Here is a 27129-nt window from a genome sequence, read left to right as displayed (position 1 = left end):
GAAATACGATTTTTGTGCGTATGGAACATTTCTGGGATCTTTTATTTCAGCTTATGAAACATGGGACCAATACTTTAGTTTATATTTTTGTTCAGTATAGATAACTTGTCGACAAGTTAAAGAATGTGATTAAGCTCAGACAGAACTGTCCAAGCAGTAGATACATCTCCTTTAAATGTTGATATTTAAAGAAGCTCTCGAAAAACAATGATACCATTGCTTCACAATAAAACATATTTGAAACAAAATGTTGATAATTGGTTGCGTTGTCAATAAATAACCTTAGTTCTTACAAACTAATGTAACAATCAACCTTGAAATGAGTAACACATCCATTGCCACATTTTGAGGTTAATGTAAATATATAAATGTCTCCTTATGTAATCATATAAAGCTTGCATGTTCAAGACAGCATGCAAAGGTTGCAAGTCGTGGAAATCTTCACAATTGTTGTAATAATCTGCACAGAACCTCAAACAGCATTGCTCACTTGCACTATGTACTTTAATGAAATCTCAGCTGCAGTCCAGGTAATTTCCCACTGGGCAAAAACTAGTTGAATCAACAAAGTTGGTTCTACAATAAAAAACTAAACAATCAATGTGATGACGTTGAATCAATGTGGAAAACTGATTGGATTAACAAAAAGTCATCAACTTAAGGGAATTTGGTATTTTCTTCAACCAACTTTTAACCTAAATCCAATGACATGGGACCTTTTCTGCTGATTTCACGTTGAATTCACATTAGTTGACAACTCATCCAATGTAAATCAAAACTAGACATTGAGCTGACAGCATTTGGGTAACTACTAAACCAAAAATCTGACATTGTTTTTCCATTGGAATGTGGTTGTGCTTTTAGATGGTTGAAAGCATATTGATAACACATTGGAAATTCAACTAACTTTTGGATGTCTTGTTGAGTGGGTGAATATAGGTTGTAATCTCATTAATCAACGTCTCAACCAAATATTACCCAATTATCCAAGTTGAAATGACGTGGTGTGTCCAGTGGGATGGACGCAGATTATTATCTAACTTTGCTAGTTTGACCCTGTCATTTCAGAACTGGCGGCTAGAATATTCTCTGAGAGTGAAGTCCGTCTACCTGAGTGTATCTATCAGGAGGTGATCTATGAGGTCAAACTGAGATGGACTAGGTTATATATATCTATCTCTAGGTGAGGTCAAACTGAGATGGCATATTGTGGTGAGGTCAAACTGAGATGGCATATTGTGGTGAGGTCAAACTGAGATGGACTAGGTTATATATATCTATCTCTAGGTGAGGTCAAACTGAGATGGCATATTGTGGTGAGGTCAAACTGAGATGGCATATTGTGGTGAGGTCAAACTGAGATGGACTAGGTTATATATATCTATCTCTAGGTGAGGTCAAACTGAGATGGCATATTGTGGTGAGGTCAAACTGAGATGGCATATTGTGGTGAGATCAAACTGAGATGGACTAGGTTATATATATCTATCTCTAGGTGAGGTCAAACTGAGATGGACTAGGTTATATATATCTATCTCTAGGTGAGGTCAAACTGAGATGGCATATTGTGGTGAGGTCAAACTGAGATGGCATATTGTGGTGAGGTCAAACTGAGATGGCATATTGTGGTGAGGTCAAACTGAGATGGCATATTGTGGTGAGGTCAAACTGAGATGGCATATTGTGGTGAGGTCAAACTGAGATGGCATATTGTGGTGAGGTCAAACTGAGATGGCATATTGTGGTGAGGTCAAACTGAGATGGCATATTGTGGTGAGGTCAAACAGAGATGATGTGTTGTAGCAGGATTGTAACAGGACTCCATGGCTGTGGCACCACAGGTGTGTGAAGAGAAGACCTCAGTAACAGGCATGCAGCATACTCTATAGTTGGGTTCTCTGTTCTCTCTGTCACATTTATGAGAGGTTTTAAATCAATGATAAGATGAGGAGGTAGTGCCTACCAGAGCCTACCTGGACCAATGACATAAAATGTTTTCAACGGGAGAAGTGGAGCTGTTGTCACAAATCCAAGCCTCTGTCTCTATCTGAAGAGAAGTCAGGAGAGTTGAAACACCAACTTGTCTATGGACATCCTGCAGGAAACAGAGAAGAGGTTTAGTAATGTGGTTTGGTGATGTGGTTTTAATTTATTGAAGTTAGTCCATAACCAGTTGCTGTCATGTTGTTGATTTCTGATGTAACGCTCCGTGAGGTCTGAGGAATAATGGACAACATGACTAAAGATGTTATGGACTAAAATGTCACCAAACATCACCAAAACCAAGTTGATGCTCTGTCCTCAGGGAGAGTTACATCAGTGGCCCCAGAACAATAACATTATGTGACAGAAAAGTCCCCAGAGGTCTCCAGTGACTGACTGCCCTTCTAAAGTCCCCAGAGGTCTCCAGTGACTGACTGCCCCTTCTAAAGTCCCCAGAGGTCTCCAGTGACTGACTGCCCTTCTAAAGTCCCCAGAGGTCTCCAGTGACTGACTGCCCTTCTAAAGTCCCCAGAGGTCTCCAGTGACTGACTGCCTTCTAAAGTCCCCAGAGGTCTCCAGTGACTGACTGCCCTTCTAAAGTCCCCAGAGGTCTCCAGTGACTGACTGCCTTCTAAAGTCCCCAGAGGTCTCCAGTGACTGACTGCCCTTCTAAAGTCCCCAGAGGTCTCCAGTGACTGACTGCCTTCTAAAGTCCCCAGAGGTCTCCAATGACTGACTGCCCTTCTAAAGTACTACATACAGGACCAGTCAAAAGTTTGGACACACCTACTCATTCCAGGGTTTTTCTTTATTTTTACTATTTTCTACATTGTAGAATAATAGTGAAGACATCAAAACTGTGAAATAACACATATGACCGGTGTAAATCTGTCCTTTGGTCTGATGAGTCCAAATTTGAGATTTTTGGTTCCAACCTCCGTGTCTTTGTGAGACGCAGAGTAGGTGAACGGATGATCTCTGCATGTGTGGTTCCCACCGTGAAGCATGGAGGAGGTGTGATGATGTGGGGGTGCTTTGCTGGTGACACTGTGATTGATTTAGAATTCAAGGCACATTTAACCAGCATGGCTACCACAGCATTCTGCAGCGATACGCCATCCCATCTGGTTTGGGCTTAGTGGGACTATCATTTGTTTTTCAAACTTTTGACTGGTACTGTACATCATGACTACATACAGACTACAATTCAAAATCAAATCAAATCAAATGTTATTGGTCACATACACCTGTTTAGCAGATGTTATTGCGGGAAATGCTTGTGCTTCTAGCTCTGACAGTGCAGTAATATCTAACAAGTAATATCTAACAAGTAATATCTAACAATTTCACAACATATACCCAATACACACAAATCTAAGTAAGGTATGATTTAAGAATATATGCATATATGGACGAGCGATGTCAGAGCGGCATGGACTAAGATACAGTAGAATAGTATAGAATACGGTATATACATATGAGATGAGTAATGCAAGATATGTAAACATTATTAAAGTGACTAAGATACTGTAGAGTATTATAAAACACAGTATGTACATATGAGATGAGTAGTCCAAGATATGTAAACATTATTAAAGTGACTAGTGTTCCATTTCTTAAAGTGGTCAGTGATTTCAATAGGCAGCAGCCTCTAATGTGCTAGTGAAGGCTATTTAACAGTCTGATGGCCTTGAGATAGAAGCTGTTTTTCAGTCTCTCGGTCCCAGCGTTGATGCACCTGTACTGACCTCGCCTTCTGGATGATAGCGGGGTGAACAGGCAGTGGCTCGGGTGGTTGATGTCCTTGATGACATTTTTGTCCTTCCTGTGACATCGGGTGCTGTAGGTATCCTACGTACATATACATCATGACTACATGTTAAGAAGGACGCCTGTGTCTTTGTAGTGACTGGGTGTATTGATACACCCTCCAAAGTGTAATTAATAACTTCACCATGCTCAATGGGATATTCATTATCTACCAATAGGTGCCCTTCTTTGCAAGGCATTGGAAAACATCCCTGGTCTTTGTGGTTGAATCTGTGTTTGAAATTCACTGCACGACTGAGGGACCTTACAGATAATTGTATGTATGGGGTATAGAGATTAGGTAGTCATTCAAAAATAATGTTAAACACTATTATTGCACACAGTGAGTCCAGGAAACGTATTATGTGACTTGTTAAGTACATTTTTTACTCCTGAACTTATTCATGCTTGCCATAACAAAGGGGTTGAACACTTATTGACTCAAGACATTTCAGATGTTAATTTCTAAAAACATAATTCCACTTTGACTTTATGAGGTATTGTGTGAAGGCCAGTGACACACAATCTCAATTTAATCCAGTTAGAATTCAGTGGAAAAGGTCAAGGGGTGTGAATCCTTTCTGAATGCACTGTACGGACCAAATAAAAGAAACACCAACTTAATGAATCTTAACAGGGCATTGGGCCACCCAGAGCCACTACAGCTTATGATCTAAGACTGCCTTCTGCCCACAAGGCCTAACCAGGGCTAGAGAGCTCCGTGTTTTCATTATCTTCTTGGGAGGGCAACAGTGCATTATGAGATCATTCATACCACAAACACTCACTAGGCATCTTTAGAGAGGCAATTGCAGGGAGGATGGAGGGTGGGACAGAGGAGGAGGGCTTTCAAACTTTGGCTACATCACCGAATAGTCAGTCCTCAGGCATGCTTGTAGCCCAGTCAGTGGATGGATACTGCATAGAGGACGTCTAATAGACCAGGGTGTTATAGGGGTCTAATAGACCAGGGTGTTATAGGGGTCTAATAGACCAGGGTGTTATAGGGGTCTAATAGACCAGGGTGTTATAGGGGTCTAATAGACCAGGGTGTTATAGGGGTCTAATAGACCAGGGTGTTATAGGGTCTAATAGACCAGGGTGTTATAGGGTCTAATAGACCAGGGTGTTATAGGGGTCTAATAGACCAGGGTGTTATAGGGGTCTAATAGACCAGGGTGTTATAGGGGTCTAATAGACCAGGGTGTTATAGGGGTCTAATACACCAGGGTGTTATAGGGGTCTAATAGACTAGGGTGTTATAGGGGTCTAATAGACCAGGGTGTTATAGGGGTCTAATAGACCAGGGTGTTATAGTGGTCTAATAGACCAGGGTGTTATAGGGGTCTAATAGACCAGGGTGTTATAGGGGTCTAATAGACCAGGGTGTTATAGGGGGTCTAATAGACCAGGGTGTTATAGGGTCTAATAGACCAGGGTGTTATAGTGGTCTAATAGACCAGGGTGTTATAGGGGTCTAATAGACCAGGGTGTTATAGTGGTCTAATAGACCAGGGTGTTATAGGGGTCTAATAGACCAGGGTGTTATAGTGGTCTAATAGACCAGGGTGTTATAGGGGTCTAATAGACCAGGGTGTTATAGGGGTCTAATAGACCAGGGTGTTATAGGGGTCTAATAGACCAGGGTGTTATAGGGTCTAATAGACCAGGGTGTTATAGGGGTCTAATAGACCAGGGTGTTATAGGGGTCTAATAGACCAGGGTGTTATAGGGGTCTAATAGACCAGGGTGTTATAGTGGTCTACTCTGCCAGAGGACAGCACAGCACCTGGTACACATCTTAGCAGGACTTTTCTTCCAGCCTCTGGACCGCAGGCAAACTACACAACACACCGCCTCCACAAGCAAAAGCAATAGTTGTTAATCTAAATGTTTACTCACTATGTGGAAAACTCTCCATTAGAGATGGAAATGCTGCTGTTTTACACATAAAAAATCCTTCCATTTCTCAATTCATTCGTCGGTTCTTTACACTGTACTGGTGGTGAAGTGGAACAGCGGGGTTAGAGGACTTGAGGGATTGCCATGTGCTTAATCCAGGACTGCTGTCTGTTCAAAGCCCTCAGCTGTCAGACATGGCTTCTGTTGAATGTTGTAGTTTGCTATCTGGACCAAATGATATATACATGGGGCACTATAGGATTTCTGGAGGTTATTGTATCCGTTTTTGGTTACACACAAACCCCCCCCCCAGTATGTTCAGAGTCTATCTCTGATTTTAAGCTGCAGCACATTAAATTACTATTATGACTTCATCTTGAAACCAGAGCTGTTTTAAAAGCGTCATTAAGCAGGTCAGAGCCAGGGAGCAGCCAGGTGGCGGTCTGCTGACTGAGGGGAGGTCTACAACCAAGCCATGACTTACCTACTAATGGATGGATTGTTCTAGAAACACAACTTTTCTTTCTCCTATTACAGGTCAAGTAAAAAGATCTCCCTTTAATTGTGTAACATAGATGTGGTTGGATCAGCTTGTTGTCATCCTTCTGATCAGGTCAGTAGCTAAAGGTCAAGTGAGAAAGTACATTTTTTAGGAACACAGCTGTTCCCGTCCTCTCCTCCTTGCAAATGTTTTCTCTGCTGTTGTGCCAACTCAATAACATCCACCCCTCCTCATTCTCAAATTCAGTGAACCTCCCCCACTCCTGTCGTTCACATCAGTCAGTCTACTATCAGCAGTGATCTGGATCTAACCATCTAGAGACGGGGGAGGGGGTGTTCTAGAGGTCAGTGATCTGGGTCTAACCATCTAGAGATGGGGGAGGGGGTGTTCTAGAGGTCAGTGATCTGGGTCTAACCATCTAGAGACTGGGGGGAGGGGGGTTCTAGAGGTCAGTGATCTGGGTCTAACCATCTAGAGACTGGGGGGAGGGGGGGGTTCTAGAGGTCAGTGATCTGGGTCTAACCATCTAGAGACGGGGAAGGGGTGTTCTAGAGGTCAGTGATCTGGGTCTAACCATCTAGAGACTGGGGGAGGGGGGGGTTCTAGAGGTCAGTGATCTGGGTCTAACCATCTAGAGACTGGGGGGAGGGGGGTGTTCTAGAGGTCAGTGATCTGGGTCTAACCATCTAGAGACGGGGGGGGAGGGGGGTGTTCTAGAGGTCAGTGATCTGGGTCTAACCATCTAGAGACTGGGGGGGGTGTTCTAGAGGTCAGTGATCTGGGTCTAACCATCTAGAGACTGGGGGGGGGGGGGGTGTTCTAGAGGTCAGTGATCTGGGTCTAACCATCTAGAGACTGGGGGGAGGGGGGGTGTTCTAGAGGTCAGTGATCTGGGTCTAACCATCTAGAGACTGGGGGGGGGGGGGGTGTTCTAGAGGTCAGTGATCTGGGTCTAACCATCTAGAGACTGGGGGAGGGGGGGGTGTTCTAGAGGTCAGTGATCTGGGTCTAACCATCTAGAGACTGGGGGAGGGGGGGTGTTCTAGAGGTCAGTGATCTGGGTCTAACCATCTAGAGACTGAGGGGGGAGGGGGGTGTTCTAGAGGTCAGTGATCTGGGTCTAACCATCTATCAATCAATCAATCAATCAATCAATCAATTTTATTTTATATAGCCCTTCTTACATCAGCTAATATCTCGAAGTGCTGTACAGAAACCCAGCCTAAAACCCCAAACAGCTAGTAATGCAGGTGTAGAAGCACGGTGGCTAGGAAAAACTCCCTAGAAAGGCGAAAGCCTAGGAAGAAACCTAGAGAGGAACCAGGCTATGAGGGGTGGCCAGTCCTCTTCTGGCTGTGCCGGGTGGAGATTATAACAGAACCATGCCAAGATGTTCAAAAATGTTCATAAGTGACAAGCATGGTCAAATAATAATCAGGAATAAATCTCAGTTGGCTTTTCATAGCCGATCATTAAGAGTTGAAAACAGCAGGTCTGGGACAGGTAGGGGTTCCATAACCGCAGGCAGAACAGTTGAAACTGGAATAGCAGCAAGGCCAGGCGGACTGGGGACAGCAAGGAGTCACCACGGCCGGTAGTCCCGACGTATGGTCCTAGGGCTCAGGTCTCTCAGTTGGCTTTTCATAGCCGATCATTAAAGAGTTGAAAACAGCAGGTCTGGGACAGGTAGGGGTTTCGTAGCCGCAGGCAGAACAGTTGAAACTGGAATAGCAGCAAGGCCAGGCGGACTGGGGACAGCAAGGTGTCATCATGCCCGGTAGTCCTGACGTATGGTCCTAGGGCTCAGGTTCTCAGAGAGAAAGAGAGAACGAGAGAATTAGAGAGAGCATACTTAAATTCACACAGGACACTGGATAAGACAGGAGAAGTACTCCAGGTATAACCAACTAACCCCAGCCCCCCGACACATAAACTACTGCAGCATAAATACTGGAGGCTGAGACAGGAGCGGTCCGGAGACACTGTGGCCCCATCCGAAGAAACCCCCGGACAGGGCCAAACAGGAAGGATATAACCCCACCCACTCCGCCAAAGCACAGCCCCGCACCACTAGAGGGATATCCCCAACCACCAACTTACAATCCTGAGACAAGGCCGAGTATAGCCCACAGAGGTCTCCACCACAGCACAAACCAAGGGGGGCGCCAACCCAGACAGGAAGATCACGTCAGTAACTCAACCCACTCAAGTGACGCACCCCTCCCAGGGACGGCATGAAAGAGCACCAGCAAGCCAGTGACTCAGCCCCTGCAACAGGGTTAGAGGCAGAGAACCCCAGTGGAGAGGGGAACCGGCCCGGCAGAGACAGCAAGGGCTGTTCGTTGCTCCAGCCTTTCCGTTCACCTTCACACTCCTGGGCCAGACTACACTCAATCATATGACCTACTGAAGAGATAAGTCTTCAGTAAAGACTTAAAGGTTGAGACCGAGTCTGCGTCTCTCACATGGGTAGGCAGACTGTTCCATAAAAATGGAGATCTATAGGAGAAAGCCCTGCCTCCCGCTGTTTGCTTAGAAATTCTAGGGACAATTAGGAGGCCTGCGTCTTGTGACCGTAGCGTACGTATTGGTATGTACGGCAGGACCAACTCGGAAAGATAGGTAGGAGCAAGCCCATGTAACGCTTTATAGGTTAACAGTAAAACCTTGAAATCAGCCCTTGCCTTAACAGGAAGCCAGTGTAGGGAAGCTAGCACTGGAGTAATATGATCAAATTTCTTGGTTCTAGTCAGGATTCTAGCAGCCGTATTTAGCACTAACTGAAGTTTATTTAGTGCTTTATCCGGGTAGCCGGAAAATAGAGCATTGCAGTAGTCTAACCTAGAAGTAACAAATGCATGGATTAATTTTTCTGCATCATTTTTGGACAGAAAATTTCTGATTTTTGCAATGTTACGTAGATGGAAAAAAGCTGTCCTTGAAACAGTCTTGATATGTTCGTCAAAAGAGAGATCAGGGTCAAGAGTAACACCGAGGTCCTTCACAGTTTTATTTGAGACGACTTTACAACCATCTAGATGAATTGTCAGATTTAACAGAAGATCTCTTTGTTTCTTGGGACCTAGAACAAGCATCTCTGTTTTGTCCGAGTTTAAAAGTAAAAAGTTTTCAGCCATCCACTTCCTTATGTCTGAAACACAGGCTTCTAGCGAGGGCAATTTTGGGGGCTTCACCATGTTTCATTGAAATGTACAGCTGTGTGTCATCCGCATAGCAGTGAAAGTTAACATTATGTTTTCGAATAACATCCCCAAGAGGTAAAATATATAGTGAAAACAATAGTGGTCCTAAAACGGAACCTTGAGGAACACCGAAATGTACAGTTGATTTGTCGGAGGACAGACCATTCACAGAGACAAACTGATATCTTTCCGACAGGTAGGATCTAAACCAGGCCAGAACTTGTCCGTAGACCAATTCGGGTTTCCAGTCTCTCCAAAAGAATGTGGTGATCGATGGTGTCAAAGGCAGCACTAAGGTCTAGTAGCACGAGGACAGATGCAGAGCCTCGGTCTGACGCCATTAAAAGGTCATTTACCACCTTCACAAGTGCAGTCTCAGTGCTATGATGGGGTCTAAAACCAGACTGAAGCATTTCGTATACATTGTTTGTCTTCAGAAAGGCAGTGAGTTGCTGCGCAACAGCTTTTTCTAAAATTTTTGAGAGGAATGGAAGATTCGATATAGGCCGATAGTTTTTATATTTTCCGGGTCAAGGTTTGGCTTTTTCAAGAGAGGCTTTATCACTGCCACTTTTAGTGAGTTTGGTACACATCCGGTGGAGACTGGGGGGAGGGGGGTGTTCTAGAGGTCAGTGATCTGGGTCTAACCATCTAGAGACTGGGGGGTGTTCTAGAGGTCAGTGATCTGGGTCTAACCATCTAGGGACTGGGGGGGGAGGGGGGGGGTGTTCTAGAGGTCAGTGATCTGGGTCTAACCATCTAGAGACTGGGGGTGGGGTGTTCTAGAGGTCAGTGATCTGGGTCTAACCATCTAGAGACTGGGGGGGGAGGGGGGGGGGGGTTCTAGAGGTCACGGTGTTCTAGAGGTCACGGTGTTCTAGAGGTCAGGGTGTTCTAGAGGTCACGGTGTTCTAGAGGACAGGGTGTTCTAGAGGACAGGGTGTTCTAGAGGTCACGGTGTTCTAGAGGTCAGGGTGTTCTAGAGGACAGGGTGTTCTAGAGGACAGGGTGTTCTAGAGGTCACGGTGTTCTAGAGGTCAGGGTGTTCTAGAGGTCAGGGTGTTCTAGAGGTCAGGGTGTTCTAGAGGACAGGGTGTTCTAGAGGTCAGGGTGTTCTAGAGGTCCGGGTGTTCTAGAGGACAGGGTGTTCTAGAGGTCAGGGTGTTCTAGAGGTCAGGGTGTTCTAGAGGTCAGGGTGTTCTAGAGGACAGGGTGTTCTAGAGGTCAGGGTGTTCTAGAGGACAGGGTGTTCTAGAGGTCAGGGTGTTCTAGAGGACAGGGTGTTCTAGAGGTCAGGGTGTTCTAGAGGTCAGGGTGTTCTAGAGGTCAGGGTGTTCTAGAGGTCAGGGTGTTCTAGAGGTCAGGATGTTCTAGAGGTCAGGGTGTTCTAGAGGACAGGGTGTTCTAGAGGTCAGGGTGTTCTAGAGGTCAGGGTGTTCTAGAGGTCAGGGTGTTCTAGAGGACAGGGTGTTCTAGAGGTCAGGGTGTTCTAGAGGTCAGGGTGTTCTAGAGGTCAGGGTGTTCTAGAGGACAGGGTGTTCTAGAGGTCAGGGTGTTCTAGAGGACAGGGTGTTCTAGAGGTCAGGGTGTTCTAGAGGTCCGGGTGTTCTAGAGGACAGGGTGTTCTAGAGGTCAGGGTGTTCTAGAGGTCAGGGTGTTCTAGAGGTCAGGGTGTTCTAGAGGTCAGGGTGTTCTAGAGGTCAGGATGTTCTAGAGGTCCGGGTGTTCTAGAGGACAGGGTGTTCTAGAGGTCAGGGTGTTCTAGAGGTCAGGGTGTTCTAGAGGACAGGGTGTTCTAGAGGTCAGGGTGTTCTAGAGGTCAGGGTGTTCTAGAGGTCAGACCTGTGCCTATCCTTCACCTCCTGCAGTTGTCAAGACAACATTCTAGTGAAAGAGTTGATCGGTTGTTTTCTGCCAGCGCATAGGCTACAGCCTCCTGCCAACTGTTCCTGGAGCAGTGGGTGTCTGACAGACAGCTGGGAAAGAGGGGAGACAGAGAGATAGAAATACATTCACTCCTGGATGGCATGCATACATACTGTATATCTCTCTCATACTGAAGAGCTTTCATCACTATATGGAGGACATCCTCGAAACATCCTGTTTTTAACTTGCAGGGAACATCATCTATTGCGCTTTTGAACTGGACAAAGACAGGTGACCTCTAATCGCCGTAGGCAGACCTGGCTCTCAAGGGAAGACAGGCGATGTGCACACTACCCACAAAAGGAGGTGGAAACTGAGCTGCACTTCCTAACCTCCTGCCAAATGTATGACCATATTAGAGACATATTTCCCTCAGATTACACAGACCCACAAAGATATTCATTGTGTGAAATACCACAGTTTGCAATCACAGCAGCAAGATTTGTGACCTGTTGCCACAAGAAAAGGGCATCCAGTGAAGAACAAAACCATTGTAAATACATCCCATATTTATGTTGATTTATTTTCCCTTTTGTACATCATTACAACACTGTATATAGACATAATATGACATTTGAAATGTCTTTATTCTTTTGGAACTTCTGAATGTAATGTTTACTGTTAACAATAATAAATAAAAAAACGTTTGTTTATTATCTATTTCACTTGCTTTGGCAATGTAAACATATGTTAGAGAGAGAGAAAAGAGAGCGAGAGATAGAGAGAGAGCAGAGAGAGAGACACACACTGCCAGAGAGGTGGTGACTTCATTCCCCTCTCTTTCACAAAACCTCCCCCTTTTCCCCTCCTGTCCTTCCCCTCCATTTTCCTCCTCCTCCTTCTCCTCTCTCTCTGTGTGTCAGGGTGTTTCAGCAGCATTATGCCTGCAGTGTTCGTACTGCTCAGAACCCTCCTCTCCAGTCGACTGATAGGATCCCTGCTCCAGTTCCTCAGGAGGACTCTGTCCTCCACCTTCAGCCACGTGGGAGCCGCGCTGCGCTACGTCTGGGACAGGATCAGCTCTCAGGAGACTAAAGAAGCCATCCTGGGCTGTGCTGTGTCTCCTTAACATGCACAAGAAGGTGTATCAGCCAGCAGCTAAGTCTCACTGAGTCACTCTCTTGGCTTCAGAAAGAAAGAGAGAGGACAAGAGAGAGAGAGAGAGAGAGAGAGAGAGAGAGAGAGAGAGAGAGAGAGAGAGAGAGAGAGAGAGAGAGAGAGAGAGAGAGAGAGAGAGAGAGAGAGAGAGAGAGGAAGAGAGGGAGCTTTCTCCTCTTTTTTCAGTTTGTTTAGTGAAAGAGTGAAAGAGAACAAGAGAAGAAGTGAGGGATGCAGAGTGAAACTTGAATAGCTTTCATTTGGACTGTAATATTTATCTTAGTAGAGGACGCAGAGCGGAGCTCCCTGATTCAGGTGAATGAGACTGTATTTATCTGTGTGGACCGTATCGTACCGCTGGGCTAACCATGTCAGAGAGCATCGTCAGGAAGGTCCAACCCTTCACCATCAGAACCAGGCTGTCCGTCTCTGGACCTGCCACCAGGTCTAAAGGTCCAGACTTCCCCCAGCAGAGCGGGACTCTGGGTAATATCACCCTGCAGACCAACCTCCACGACCGGGTCTCCCTCTACCTCAGCCAGGTGCAGGTGTGTATGACTGCTCCTCATCTAGTTCCCCTCGCTAACCGGACCACCCCAACACCTGTACCTGTCAAACAGCAGCATGAGGACCACCGGAACCAGAACGCCATGTCTGAGTCTCGGAGCGCTGTCTCTCCTGTCTCCGTCTCTCCTACCACCGCATCCAGATCCATCAGGAAGATCACCATCTCTGGGAGTCCAGAGGAGGAGGACAGCTCCTGGAGGAGACAGGAGGAGTCAGACCACAGGGTGGTCATTGAGAAGGAGGACAGCTCCTGGAGGAGACAGGAGGAGTCAGACCACAGGGTGGTCATTGAGAAGGAGGACAGCTCCTGGAGGAGACAGGAGGAGTCAGACCACAGGGTGGTCATTGAGAAGGAGGACAGCTCCTGGAGGAGACAGGAGGAGTCAGACCACAGGGTGGTCATTGAGAAGGAGGACAGCTCCTGGAGGAGACAGGAGGAGTCAGACCACAGGGTGGTCATTGAGAAGGAGGACAGCTCCTGGAGAAGACAGGAGGAGTCAGACCACAGGGTGGTCATTGAGAAGGAGGACAGCTCCTGGAGAAGACAGGAGGAGTCAGACCACAGGGTGGTCATTGAGAAGGAGGACAGCTCCTGGAGAAGACAGGAGGAGTCAGACCACAGGGTGGTCAGTATAGGACCAGGACGACCCCCTATCACAGGGACCCCCAGATCAGAAAACATCATCATCAACAACAACAACAACAACAACAACATCAGCAGCTCCAAGCCACAGATGCCCCGGATACTGGGAGTCACCTGTGAGAACAAAGCCAGCTCACATTTTAAGGTAGGAGACTTCTCTTTTAATGTTACACAACATCAATGCTTTTGACTAGATGTTTAATGTGGTTGTGTCATCAGATTGCAGAATAGCTTACGTCTCTATTTAGTTTCATGAATAGCCTTGAACTGATATACTCTTCAAGCCAATAGATGCCTAATAGAGTAGCCTAATCCACAATATATTTACACATGGATATACAGGTTCATAGTTATCAAATGAAATATAATTAGTTTTTCACTCAAAGATGGACTGGAATGACATTTCTGTCTGTGGAATATATTGTGTGCTAGACACTCATTTCTCATATGAGTATGAATATCAGCTATAGAAAATGTGGTCAATCAATTTAATAATCGCACACACCGTTCCCATTGTCGAAAATGTCAAAATGACTGCTGTTCGGAAAGGCGATCTCTTCCTGTTTTGAAGGGTTTGGTGTCAGCGTGTTTTGAAGGGTTTGGTGTCAGCGTGTTTTGAAGGGTTTGGTGTCAGCGTGTTTTGAAGGGTTTGGTGTCAGCGTGTTTTGAAGGGTTTGGTGTCAGCGTGTTTTGAAGGGTTTGGTGTCAGCGTGTTTTGAAGGGTGTGGTGTCAGGGTGTTTTGAAGGGTTTGGTGTCAGCGTGTTTTGAAGGGTTTGGTGTCAGCGTGTTTTGAAGGGTTTGGTGTCAGCGTGTTTTGAAGGGTTTGGTGTCAGCGTGTTTTGAAGGGTTTGGTGTCAGCGTGTTTTGAAGGGTTTGGTGTCAGCGTGTTTTGAAGGGTTTGGTGTCAGCGTGTTTTGAAGGGTTTGGTGTCAGGGTGTTTTGTAGGGTGTGGTGTCAGGGCGTATAGCAGGGTTTGGTGTAAGGTAGTTTTGCAGGGTGTGGTGTCAGGGAGTTTTACAGGGTTTGGTGTAAGGTAGTTTTGCAGGGTGTGGTGTCAGGGAGTTTTACAGGGTTTGGTGTCAGGGAGTTTATCAGGGTGTTGTGTCAGGGCGTTTTGCAGGGTGTGGTGTCAAGGCAACGCAGTGCATTCAACATGTCAATACCTCTCATAAACACAAGAAGTGATTATGTCAATCTCTCCTCCACTTTGAGCCAGGAGTGATCGACATGCATATTATTAATATGCAAAAAACTAGGGCCTGTAGGACCTGCCTTGTTGATAGTGCTGTTAAGAAGGTAGAGTAGCGCTTTATTATGGACAGACTTCTCCCCATCTTAGCTACTGTTGTATCAGTATGTTTTGAACATGACAGTTTACAATCCAGGGTTACTCCAAGCAGTTTAGTCTCCTCAACTTGCTCAATTTCCACATTATTTATTACAAGATTTAGTTGAGGTTTTAGGGTTTAGTGAATGATTTGCCCCAAATACAATGCTTTTAGTTTTAGAAATATTTAGGACCACTTTACCACCACCAAAGCACCCCCAGACCATTATATTGCCTCCACCATGCTTGACAGATGGCATCAAGCACTCCTCCAGCATCTTTTCATTTGGTCTGTGTCTCACAAATGTTCTTCTTTGTGATCCGAACACCTCAAACTTCCATTCGTCTGTCCATAACACTTTTTTCCAATATTCCTCTGTCCAGTGTCTGTGTTCTTTTGCCCATCTTAATCTTTTATTTTTATTGGCCAGTCTGAGATATGGCTTTTTCTTTGCAACTCTGCCTAGAAGGTCAGCATCCCGGAGTCACCTCTTCACTGTTGACGTTGAGACTGGTGTTTTGCGGGTACTATTTAATTAAGCTGCCAGTTGAGGACCTGTGAGGCGTCTGTTTCTCAAACTAGACACTCATGCATTTGTCCTCTTGCTCAGTTGTGCACTGGGACCTCCCACTCCTCTTTCTATTCTGGTTAGAGACAGTTTTGCGCTGTTCTGTGAAGGGAGTAGTACACAGCGTTGTACGAGATCTTCAGTTTCTTGGCAATATCTCGCATGGAATAGCCTTCATTTCTCAGAACAAGAATAGACTGACTAGTTTCAGAAGAAAGTTCTTTGTTTCTGGACATTTTGATCCTGTAATCAAATCCACAATTGCTGATGCTCCAGATACTCAACTAGTCTCAAGAAGGCCAGTTTTATTGCTTCTTTAATCAGCCCAACAGTTTTCAGCTGTGCTAACATAATTGCAAAATGGTTTTCTAATGAACAATTAGCCTTTTAAAATGATCAACTTGGATTAGCAAACACAACGTGCCATTGGAACACAGGACTGATGGTTGCTGATAATGGGCCACTGTACACCTATGCTACAATAGCCATTTACAACATTAACAACGTCTACACTGTATTTCGGATCATTTGATGTTAATTTAATTGGCAAAGAAAATTGCTTTTCTTTCGAAACAAGGACATTTCTAAGTGACCTCAAACTTTTGAACAGTAGTGTACGTTTTTCCAGCATCAGACGATTATCGATAATGTCAAAATCCGCACTGAAGTCTAACAAAACAGCCCCCACAATCTTTTTATCATCAATTTCTCTCAGCCAATCATCAGTCATTTGTGTAAGTGGTTGTTGAATGTCCTTCCCTATAAGCATGCTGAAAGTTTGTAAAATAACATTGTTTCTGGTCAAACAATTGTTTTTCAAAATGTTTACTAAGGGTTGGTGGCAGGCTGATTGGTCGGCTATTTGAGCCAGTAAAGGGGGCTTTACTATTCTTAGGTAGCGGAATGACTTTTGCTTCCCTCCAGGCCTGAGGGCACACACTTTCTAGTAGGCTTAAATTGAAGATATGGCAAATAGGAGTGGCAATATCGTCCGCTATTATCCTCAGTAATTTTCCATCCAAGTTGTCAGACCCCGGTGGCTTGTCATTATTGATAGACAACAATACTTTTTTCACATCTTCCACACTCACTTTACGGAATTTAAAATTACAATGCTTGTCTTTCATAATTTGGTCAGATATACTTGGATGTGTAGTTTCAGCATTTGTTGCTGGCATGTCATGCCTTAGTTTGCTAATCTTGCCAAAAAATAATTCAAGTAGCAGGCAAAATCAGTTGATTTTGTGATGAATGAGCCATCTGATTCAATTAGCCTTTTTTCCCAAAATTTCATTTAAGGTGCTCCAAAGCGTTTTACTATCATTCTTTATGTCATTTATCTTTGTTTCATAGTGTAGTTTCTTCTTCTTTTTATTCCGTTTAGTCACATGATTTCTCTATTTGCAGTACGTTTGCCAATCGGTTGTACAGTCAGACTTGTTTGCCATTCCTTTTGCCTCATCCCTCTCAACCGTACCATTTTTCAATTCCTCATCAATTCACAGGGATTTAACAGTTTTTACAGTCATCTTCTTAATGGGTGGATGCTTATTAGTAACTGGAATAAGCATTTTCATAAATGTGTCAAGTGCAGTGTCTGCTTGCTCCTCATTACACACCACGGACCAACAAATATTCTTCACATCAACAACATAAGAATCACTTTGAGACTTTTTGTATGACCTCTTATACACTATATTAGGCCCAGCCTTTGGAACTTTGGTTTTCCTAGATATGGCTACTATATTGTGATCACTACATCCTATGGATCTGGATACTGCTTTCAAGCACATGTCTGCAGCATTAGTAAAGATGTGATCAATACATGTTGATGATTTCATTCCTGTGCTGTTTGTAACTACCCTGGTAGGTTGACTGATAACCTGAACCAGGTTGCAGGCACTAATTACAGTTTTAATTTTTTTATTGAGTGGGCAGCTTGATGAAAGCCAGTATTTAAAAATCACCCAGAAAATATACCTCTGTTTATATCACATGCATTATCAAGAATTTCACACATGTTATCCAGACACTGGTGTCAGAACATTAAGCAGGGTTTGGTTCCCTGACACCAAACCCTGCAAAATGACTTGACACCACACACACCCTGCAAAACGACTTGACACCACACACACCCTGCAAAATGACTTGACACCACACACACCCTGCAAAACGACTTGACACCACACACACCCTGCAAAATGACTTGACACCACACACACCCTGCAAAACGACTTGATACCACACCCTGTAAAATTCCCTGACACCAAACCCTTCAAAATGCCCTGACAGGGCGTAGAGCAGGGTTTGGTGTCAAGGCGTTTTGCAGCATTTGATGTCAAGGCGTATAGCAGGGTGTGATGTCAGGGAGTTTTGCAAGGTGTGGTGTCAAGACATTTGCAGGGTTTGGTGTCAGCTAGTTCTGCAGGGTCTGTTGTCAGGAAGTTTTGCAGGGTTTGGTGTCAAGGCGTTTTGCAGGGTTTGGTGTTAAGGCGTTTTGCAGGGTTTGGTGTCAGGGAGTTTAGCAGGGTGTGGTGTCATGGAGTTTAGCAGGGTGTGGTGTCAGGGAGTTTAGCAGGGTGTGGTGTCAGGGAGTTTAGCAGGGTGTGGTGTCAGGATTTGGTGTCAGGGAGTTTAGCAGGGTGTGGTGTCATGGAGTTTAGCAGGGTGTGGTGTCAGGGAGTTTCAGGGTGTGGTGTCAGGGAGTTTAGCAGGGTGTGGTGTCAGGGAGTTTAGCAGGGTGTGGTGTCAGGGAGTTTAGCAGGGTGTGGTGTCAGGGTGTGGTGTCAGGGAGTTTATCAGGATGTGGTGTCAGGGAGTTTCAGGGTGTGGTGTCAGGGAGTTTAGCAGGGTGTGGTGTCAGGGAGTTTATCAGGGTGTGGTTTCAGGGAGTTTCAGGGTGTGGTGTCAGGTAGTTTAGCAGGGTGTGGTGTCAGGGAGTTTAGCAGGGTGTGGTGTCAGGGAGTTTAGCAGGGTGTGGTGTCAGGGTGTGGTGTCAGGGAGTTTATCAGGGTGTGGTGTCAGGTAGTTTAGCAGGGTGTGGTGTCAGGGAGTTTCAGGGTGTGGTGTCAGGTAGTTTATCAGAGTGTGTTTTCAGGGAGTTTCAGGGTGTGGTGTCAGGGAGTTTAGCAGGGTGTGGTGTCAGGGAGTTTAGCAGGGTGTGGTGTCAGGGTGTGGTGTCAGGGAGTTTATCAGGGTGTGGTGTCAGGTAGTTTATCAGGGTGTGGTGTCAGGGAGTTTCAGGGTGTGGTGTCAGGGAGTTTAGCAGGGTGTGGTGTCAGGGAGTTTATCAGGGTGTGGTGTCAGGGAGTTTATCAGGGTGTGGTGTCCGGGAGTTTCAGGGTGTGGTGTCAGGGATTTTATCAGGGTGTGGTGTCAGGTAGTTTAGCAGGGTGTGGTGTCAGGGAGTTTCAGGGTGTGGTGTCAGGGTTTTAGCAAGGTTAATCAAAAATCTATGTGTCCTACATGTCTGTAATTGCAAAACATTTATTTTGTTTAACATTATTTATTATTTATTTAGGCACATTGTTTGCTGTCAACATGCAAATAAATTAAGGTTAATCAATTTCACATTTTGTATAATGAGGGTTTACATTTTCCCCCTATTTAATTTCCTGAAATAATGAATCCTAACCTTTGAATTGAATCCTTCTGGATTATCCTCTGCGGGAGCATGAAAAGTCCTCTGGGGTCCAAACCAACAGAAACACATTATTTTGTTTATCATTAACAGCCAAACAGTAATTATATGATCTCATCTTTGAATGAAAAATTCAACTCTTTACTGTATTCAGTTCAGTATTCTTCATATAATGTAATATAATTAAGCAGTAAGGCCAGAGGGGGTGTGGCATATGGCCATTATACCACGGCTAAGGGCTGTTCTTATCCTCAACGCAACGTGGAGTGCCTGGATACAGCCCCTTAGCTGTGGTATATTGGCCATACATTGGGGAAAAAAAGTATTTAGTCAGCCACCAATTGTGCAAGTTCTCCCACTTAAAAAGATGAGAGAGGCCTGTAATTTTCATCATATGTACACGTCAACTATGACAGACAAATTGAGAAAAGAAAATCCAGAAAATCACATTGTATGATTTTTAATTAATTTATTTGCAAATTATGGTGGAAAATAAGTATTTGGTCACCTACAAACAAGCAAGATTTCTGGCTCTCACAGACCTGTAACTTCTTCTTTAAGAGGCTCCTCTGTCCTCCACTCGTTACCTGTATTAATGGCACCTGTTTGAACTTGTTATCAGTATAAAAGACACTTGTCCACAACCTCAAACAGTCACACTCCAAACTCCACTATGGCCAAGACCAAAGAGCTGTCAAAGGACACCAGAAACAAAATTGTAGACCTGCACCAGCCTGGGAAGACTGAATCTGCAATAGGTAAGCAGCTTGGTTTGAAGAAATCAACTGTGGGAGCAATTATTAGGAAATGGAAGACATACAAGACCACTGATAATCTCCCTCGATCTGGGGCTCCACGCAAGATCTCACCCCGTGGGGTCAAAATGATCACAAGAACGGTGAGCAGAAATCCCAGAACCACACGGGGGGACCTAGTGAATGACCTGCAGAGAGCTGGGACCAAAGTAACAAAGCCTACCATCAGTAACACACTACGCCACCAGGGACTCAAATCCTGCAGTGCCAGACGTGTCCCCCTGCTTAAGCCAGTACATATCCAGGCCCGTCTGAAGTTTGCTAGAGTGCATTTGGATGATCCAGAAGAGGATTGGGAGAATGTCATATGGTCAGATGAAACCAAAATAGAACTTTTTGGTAAAAACTCAACTCATCGTGTTTGGAGGACAAAGAATGCTGAGTTGCATCCAAAGAACATCATACCTACTGTGAAGCATGGGGGTGGAAACATCATGCTTTGGGGCTGTTTTTCTGCAAAGGGACCAGGACGACTGATCCGTGTAAAGGAAAGAATGAATGGGGTCATGTATCGTGAGATTTTGAGTGAAAACCTCCTTCCATCAGCAAGGGCATTGAAGATGAAACGTGGCTGGGTCTTTCAGCATGACAATGATCCCAAACACACCGCCCGGGCAACGAAGGAGTGGCTTCGTAAGAAGCATTTCAAGGTCCTGGAGTGGCCTAGCCAGTCTCCAGATCTCAACCCCATAGAAAATCTTTGGAGGGAGTTGAAAGTCTGTGTTGCCCAGCGACAGCCCCAAAACATCACTTCTCTAGAGGAGATCTGCATGGAGGAATGGGCCAAAATACCAGCAACAGTGTGTGAAAACCTTGTGAAGACTTACATAAAACGTTTGACCTGTGTCATTGCCAACAAAGGGTATATAACAAAGTATTGAGAAACTTTTGTTATTGACCAAATACTTATTTTCCACCATAATTTGCAAATAAATTCATGAAAAATCCTACAATGTGATTTTCTAGATTTTTTTTCTCAATTTGTCTGTCATAGTTGACGTGTACCTATGATGAAAATTACAGGCCTCTCTCATCTTTTTAAGTGGGAGAACTTGCACAATTGGTGGCTGACTAAATACTTTTTTTCCCCACTGTATATCACAAACCACTGAGGTGCCTTATTGCTATTATAAACTGGTTACCAACAAAATTAGTACAGTAAAAAAGTAGGTTTTTGTCATACCCGTGGTATAAGGTCTAATACACCATTGCTTTCAGCTAATCATCATTCAGGGCTCGAACCACCCGGTTTATAATATGATTCATATTATTGCAACAGGAATGAGATCATCAGACTCCATTATGCAACAAGACAAAGACACAGTTCAGTCTCTACTCTTCCCACAGATATACTGTAGCCCACAGCGAGATGACTTCATGAGTACAGCTGTCCAGCCTGATAGAGACAGATCTGTGCTGTAATTACGCTGTGATTATGATGTGATTAAGGACTTCCCAGATGCTGTCGAGACAGATAAAGGTTTTTCCATTTACAGTTTAATCTAAATTAGTATAAAGAATCCCATCTAATTTAAGACTATTTATGATGTGGTTAAGAACTTTCTGGATGTTGTGGAGACAGATACACTTTATTCCTTGACAGTTTGATTCATAATATCATATCTGATTTAAGACCATTTAATGTGGCGGCAGGTAGCCTAGTGGTTAAGAGCGTTGGGTGAGTAAACGAAAGGTTGCTGGTTCAAATCCCTGAGACGACTAGGAGAAAAATCTGTCGATGTGCTCGAGCAAGGTACTTGACCCTAAAGTCTCCTGTAAATCGCTCTGGATAAGAGCGTCTGTTAAATGATGTAAAAAGCACAAATCCTGATGGTGAATATCTGTATTAAACTATTATGAATCTCCGTATGGTAATGTTTCAATGCTGTATGTAATACCATCTTTATTAAACTATGGTGAATCTCTGCATGGTAATGTTTCAATGCTGTATGTAGCTAATACCATCTATATTAAACTATGGTGAATCTCTGCATGGTAATGTTTCAATGCTGTATGTAGCTAATACCATCTATATTAAACTATGGTGAATCTCTGCATGGTAATGTTTCAATGCTGTATGTAATACCATCTACGTACAGTTGAAGTCGGAAGTTTACATACACTTAGGTTGGAGTCATTAAAACTTGTTTTTCAACCACTCCACAAATGTCTTGTTAACAAACTATAGTTTTGGCAAGTCGGTTAGGACATCTACTTTGTGCATGACACAAGTAATTTTTCCAACAATTGTTTACAGACAGATTGTATCACAATTCCAGTGGGTCAGAAGTTTACATACACTAAGTTGACTGTGCCTTTAAACAGCTTGGAAAATTCCAGAAAATGATGTCATGGCTTTAGAAGCTTCTGATAGGCTAATTGACATCATTTGAGTCAATTGGAGGTGTACCTGTGGATGTATTTCAAGGACTACCTTCAAACTCAGTGCCTCTTTGCTTGACATCATGGGAAAATCAAAAGAAATCAGCCAAGACCTCAGAAAAGAAATTGTAGACCTCCACAAGTCTGGTTCAACCTTGGGAGAAATTTCCAAACGCCTGAAGGTACCACGTTCATCTGTACAAACAATAGTACGCAAGTATAAACACCATGGGACCACGCAGCCATAAAACCGCTCAGGAAGGAGACGCGTTCTGTCTTCTAGAGATGAACGTACTTTGGTGAAAAAGTGCAAATCAATCCCAGAACAACAGCAAAGGACCTTGTGGAGATGCTGAAGGAAACAGGTACAAAAGTATCTATATCCACAGTAAAACGAGTCCTATATTGACATAACCTGAAAGGCCGCTCAGCAAGGAAGAAGCCACTGCTCCAAAACCGCCATAAAAAAGCCAGACTACGGTTTGCAACTGCACATGGGGACAAAGATCATACTTTTTGGAGAAATGTCCTCTGGCCTGATGAAAAAAAAAAAGAACTGTTTGGCCATAATGACCATCGTTATGTTTGGAGGAAAAAGGGGTCAGCTTGCAAGCCGAAGAACACCATCCCAACCGTGAAGCACGGGGGTGGCAGCATCATGCTGTGGGGGTGCTTTGCTGCAGGAGGGACTGGTGCACTTCACAAAATAGATGGCATCATGAGGAAGGAAATTTATGTGGATATATTGAAGCAACATCTCAAGACATCAGTCAGGAAGTTAAAGCTTGGTCGCAAATGGGTCTTCCAAATGGACAATGACCCCAAGCATACTTCCAAAGTTTTGGCAAAATGGCTTAAGGACAACAAAGTCAAGTTATTGGAGTGGCCATCACAAAGCTCTGACCTCAATCCTATAGAACATTTGTGGGCAGAACTCACATTCTTAAAATAAAGTGGTGATCCTAACTGACCTAAGACAGGGAATTTGTACAAATATTAAATGTCAGAAATTGTGAAAAACTGAGTTTAAATGTATTTGGCTAAGGTGTATGTAAACTTCAGACTCCAACTGTACGTGCCCATTTTGTACAACAATTGAATTGGGGCTTATGATATGCCAACCTTTGGTATGAATGAAGACATTATGCAACATGCTGTAGCGGGACTGATAATGGTAACATTGTAGTGAAGTAGCATACTAAATTCCTCCATCAGCTCAGTACGTTACTAAATTCCTCCATCAGCTCAGTACGTTACTAAATTCCTCCATCAGCTCAGTACGTTACTAAATTCCTCCATGAGCTCAGTACGTTACTAAATTCCTCCATCAGCTCAGTACGTTACTAAATTCCTCCATGAGCTCAGTACGTTACTAAATTCCTCCATGAGCTCAGTACGTTACTAAATTCCTCCATGAGCTCAGTACGTTACTAAATTCCTCCATCAGCTCAGTACGTTACTAAATTCCTCCATCAGCTCAGTACGTTACTAAATTCCTCCATCAGCTCAGTACGTTACTAAATTCCTCCATCAGCTCAGTACGTTACTAAATTCCTCCATCAGCTCAGTACATTACTAAATTCCTCCATCAGCTCAGTACATTACTAAATTCCTCCATGAGCTCAGTACGTTACTAAATTCCTCCATCAGCTCAGTACGTTACTAAATTCCTCCATGAGCTCAGTACGTTACTAAATTCCTCCATGAGCTCAGTACGTTACTAAATTCCTCCATGAGCTCAGTACGTTACTAAATTCCTCCATGAGCTCAGTACGTTACTAAATTCCTCCATCAGCTCAGTACATTACTAAATTCCTCCATGAGCTCAGTACGTTACTAAATTCCTCCATGAGCTCAGTACGTTACTAAATTCCTCCATCAGCTCAGTACGTTACTAAATTCCTCCATGAGCTCAGTACGTTACTAAATTCCTCCATGAGCTCAGTACGTTACTAAATTCCTCCATGAGCTCAGTACGTTACTAAATTCCTCCATCAGCTCAGTACGTTACTAAATTCCTCCATCAGCTCAGTACGTTACTAAATTCCTCCATCAGCTCAGTACGTTACTAAATTCCTCCATCAGCTCAGTACGTTACTAAATTCCTCCATCAGCTGCGACAAGAGGTTTCTTTCATAAGCAGAGAAATGTGAACTTATTTGACGTGCCATGATCAGGTGGCTAGCGATCACATAATAAACGGCTAAATAACATTAAGTAATGACAATAATAAGTTATATTTTATGCCAGCTAGCTTGGTTTATAAACTAGCTAGCTACAGTAGCTAACGTTAGCTAACAAACAAGTTTTCTGTCTAGTACTGGCAAACAGATTTTATTTCAAATCAGTCAACCCATGAGAACCGTTCACTAGGGAGTTATTTCAAATCAGTCAACCCATGAGAACCGTTCACTAGGGAGTTATTTCAAATCAGTCAACCCATGAGAACCGTTCACTAGGGAGTTATTTCAAATCAGTCAACCCATGAGAACCGTTCACTAGGGACTTATTTCAAATCAGTCAACCCATGAGAACCGTTCACTAGGGACTTATTTCAAATCAGTCAACCCATGAGAACCGTTCACTAGGGACTTATTTCAAATCAGTCAACCCATGAGAACCGTTCAAATCAGTCAACCCATGAGAACCGTTCAAATCAGTCAACCCATGAGAACCGTTCACTAGGGAGTTGCAACAGTGCTTCATTGTTATTATTTGATCAAGGAACAGCAACTTTGATGCCTCATTTGTCAAGTAGGCTAGCTACTTCGTTTCAACTCATGAAATACCTCATATATTGGTGTAACATGTCATTAACCATAGTTTAAAACCGCTAATCATAGGGTTACTGATCCAGATTTAAATTTAAGTGGTGCAACACATCTCTGATTAATTATAAACCTAGATTTACAAAACCTAGATTAGCTCTAATCCTAGATTAATGTAAACCATGTTGGTGCAACCCACCCCTGTTCTCCCAAATGTTTCCTGACTTGTGAAGGGGCGGTAGCCTGCATACTCTGGGATGTAGCCTGCATACTCTGGGATGTAGCCTGCATACTCTGGGATGTAGCCTGCATACTCTGGGATGTAGCCTGCATACCCTGGGATGTAGCCTGCCAGTGTTACTCTATAGCAGTGTTCTTCAATTCCGGTCCTGGAGGGCCGAAACACTTCTGCTTTTTATTTCTACCTGGTAGTTAATTGCACTCACCTGGTGTCCCAGGTCTGAATTAGCCCCTGATTAGAAGGAGAGGAGGAAAAACAGAGGTGTTTCGGCCCTCCAGGACCGGAATTGAAGAACCCTGCAGTGCCAGTACTGTTCACGTCATCCTTCTCAGAGTGCGGACAGTGGGGTTTTGTTTACAAAGACATAAGGGGCGGCAGGTAGCTTAGTGGGTAAGAGCGTTGTGCCAGTAACCGAAAGGTTGCTGGTTCTAATCCCTGAGCCGACTAGGTGAAAGATCTGTCGATGTGCCCTTAAGCAAGGCACTTAACCTTAAATGACTAACATGTAAATAAGGGACGTCTGTCTCCTGGGGGCCAGTCTGGTCTGACACATGTTTAAAGGTTCAATTACAGTAACTATTTAAATAGACAGTTTAACATTCTCCTCAAGTGAGGTGATTATGGTTGAACGCTGGGGGCTACTCCTGATTGGCTCATGTCTGTTATGGCTTGAACCAGTGGTGAGGCTTCACTCAGAGAGGAGTAACCTTAGCACACTGCTAAGGCTCTGGAAGTGGGTTAACACGATACTGTGCCTCCTCTTAACAATGGTCTATTAAATGTTTTCTTGTTTGCCTTAAAGGACCATGGCAGCGTGTTTGAGTTCCTGCAGACGTTGGGGCCCAGAGCGAGGTCTCCAAGGAAAGACAGAGATGCTGTGACCGTAGTGGTACCCCAGAATGACAGCTACACCCAATGCACTTCCCTCTTTAACCAGGAAGTACTACAGGTAGGAACCAATCACTTCTCTTTAACCAGGAAGTACTACAGGTAGGAACCAATCACTTCTCTTTAACCAGGAAGTACTACAGGTAGGAACCAATCACTTCTCTTTAACCAGGAAGTACTACAGGTAGGAACCAATCACCTGCCTCTTTAACCAATAAGGACTACAGGTAGGAACCAATCAGCGCCCACCCTTAAAGGGACAGTACCCTCAGCAACCACAGTCTAACTAATGTTTTTAGTTCATAACACATGGTCAATAAAGCTCAGCAGAACATGTTAGAATTAATTCAAATGGTGTATACATATAAAAGTAATCGAAGTAATTTATCTAAATGTGTAATCACATTAGATTAGATTGATTGATTTGATTAGTGTTTTCATGTTGGTTAATACATGCCTGTTCTGCTTACTTTCAATAAGCAAGCATTGTTTATGAGCAGTAAGGGGTGGCAGAAACACAAGCATCATGTCAGGGAGAAGGAATGGAGACCTTGTCCCATGACCCTTAGAGCAGAACAGAATGTTGAGGGATTTAGATTCTGTCCCAAGTATGAGCTATGAAGCGCGGGAGGAAAGTAGAGGAGGAAGAGAAAGGGAGAAGAGGAGAGAGGAGTAGAAGAGGAGAGAGGGGTAGAAGAGGAGAGAGGGGGAGAAGAGGAGAGAGGGGGAGAAGAGGAGAGAGGGGGAGAAGAGGAGAGGGGGAGAAGAGGAGAGAGGGGGAGAAGAGGAGAGGTGATGGGAGGGGAGGGCGGGAGTGAGGGAACAGCCAAAAGTGAAGAAATTATTTGTGGATGACATCATTGTC

General features: G+C 44.1%; 1 protein-coding gene and 1 pseudogene across 1 annotated transcript in view; both read left to right on the top strand.

Moving 5' to 3' along the window:
• Positions 1-12205: 12205 nt before the first annotated feature.
• On the top strand, positions 12206-12500 carry LOC121556000 (annotated as a pseudogene).
• A 58-nt stretch (positions 12501-12558) lies between these two features.
• LOC121561532 overlaps positions 12559-27129 on the top strand; it is a 152114-nt gene continuing 137543 nt past the window's right edge. The window contains exons 1-2 of the mRNA XM_045213920.1: positions 12559-13778; positions 26179-26325. Of these exons, the coding sequence (XP_045069855.1) occupies positions 12792-13778; positions 26179-26325 (1134 nt within the window). The 5' untranslated portion in view covers positions 12559-12791. The remainder of the gene's footprint in view (positions 13779-26178; positions 26326-27129) is intronic.

Source organism: Coregonus clupeaformis, unplaced genomic scaffold (assembly GCF_020615455.1).
Source record: "Coregonus clupeaformis isolate EN_2021a unplaced genomic scaffold, ASM2061545v1 scaf0171, whole genome shotgun sequence".
Classification (NCBI taxonomy): Eukaryota; Metazoa; Chordata; class Actinopteri; order Salmoniformes; family Salmonidae; genus Coregonus; species Coregonus clupeaformis.
The sequence above is the reverse complement of the archived record's forward strand: the minus strand, read 5'-3'. Positions and strand labels throughout refer to the sequence as shown.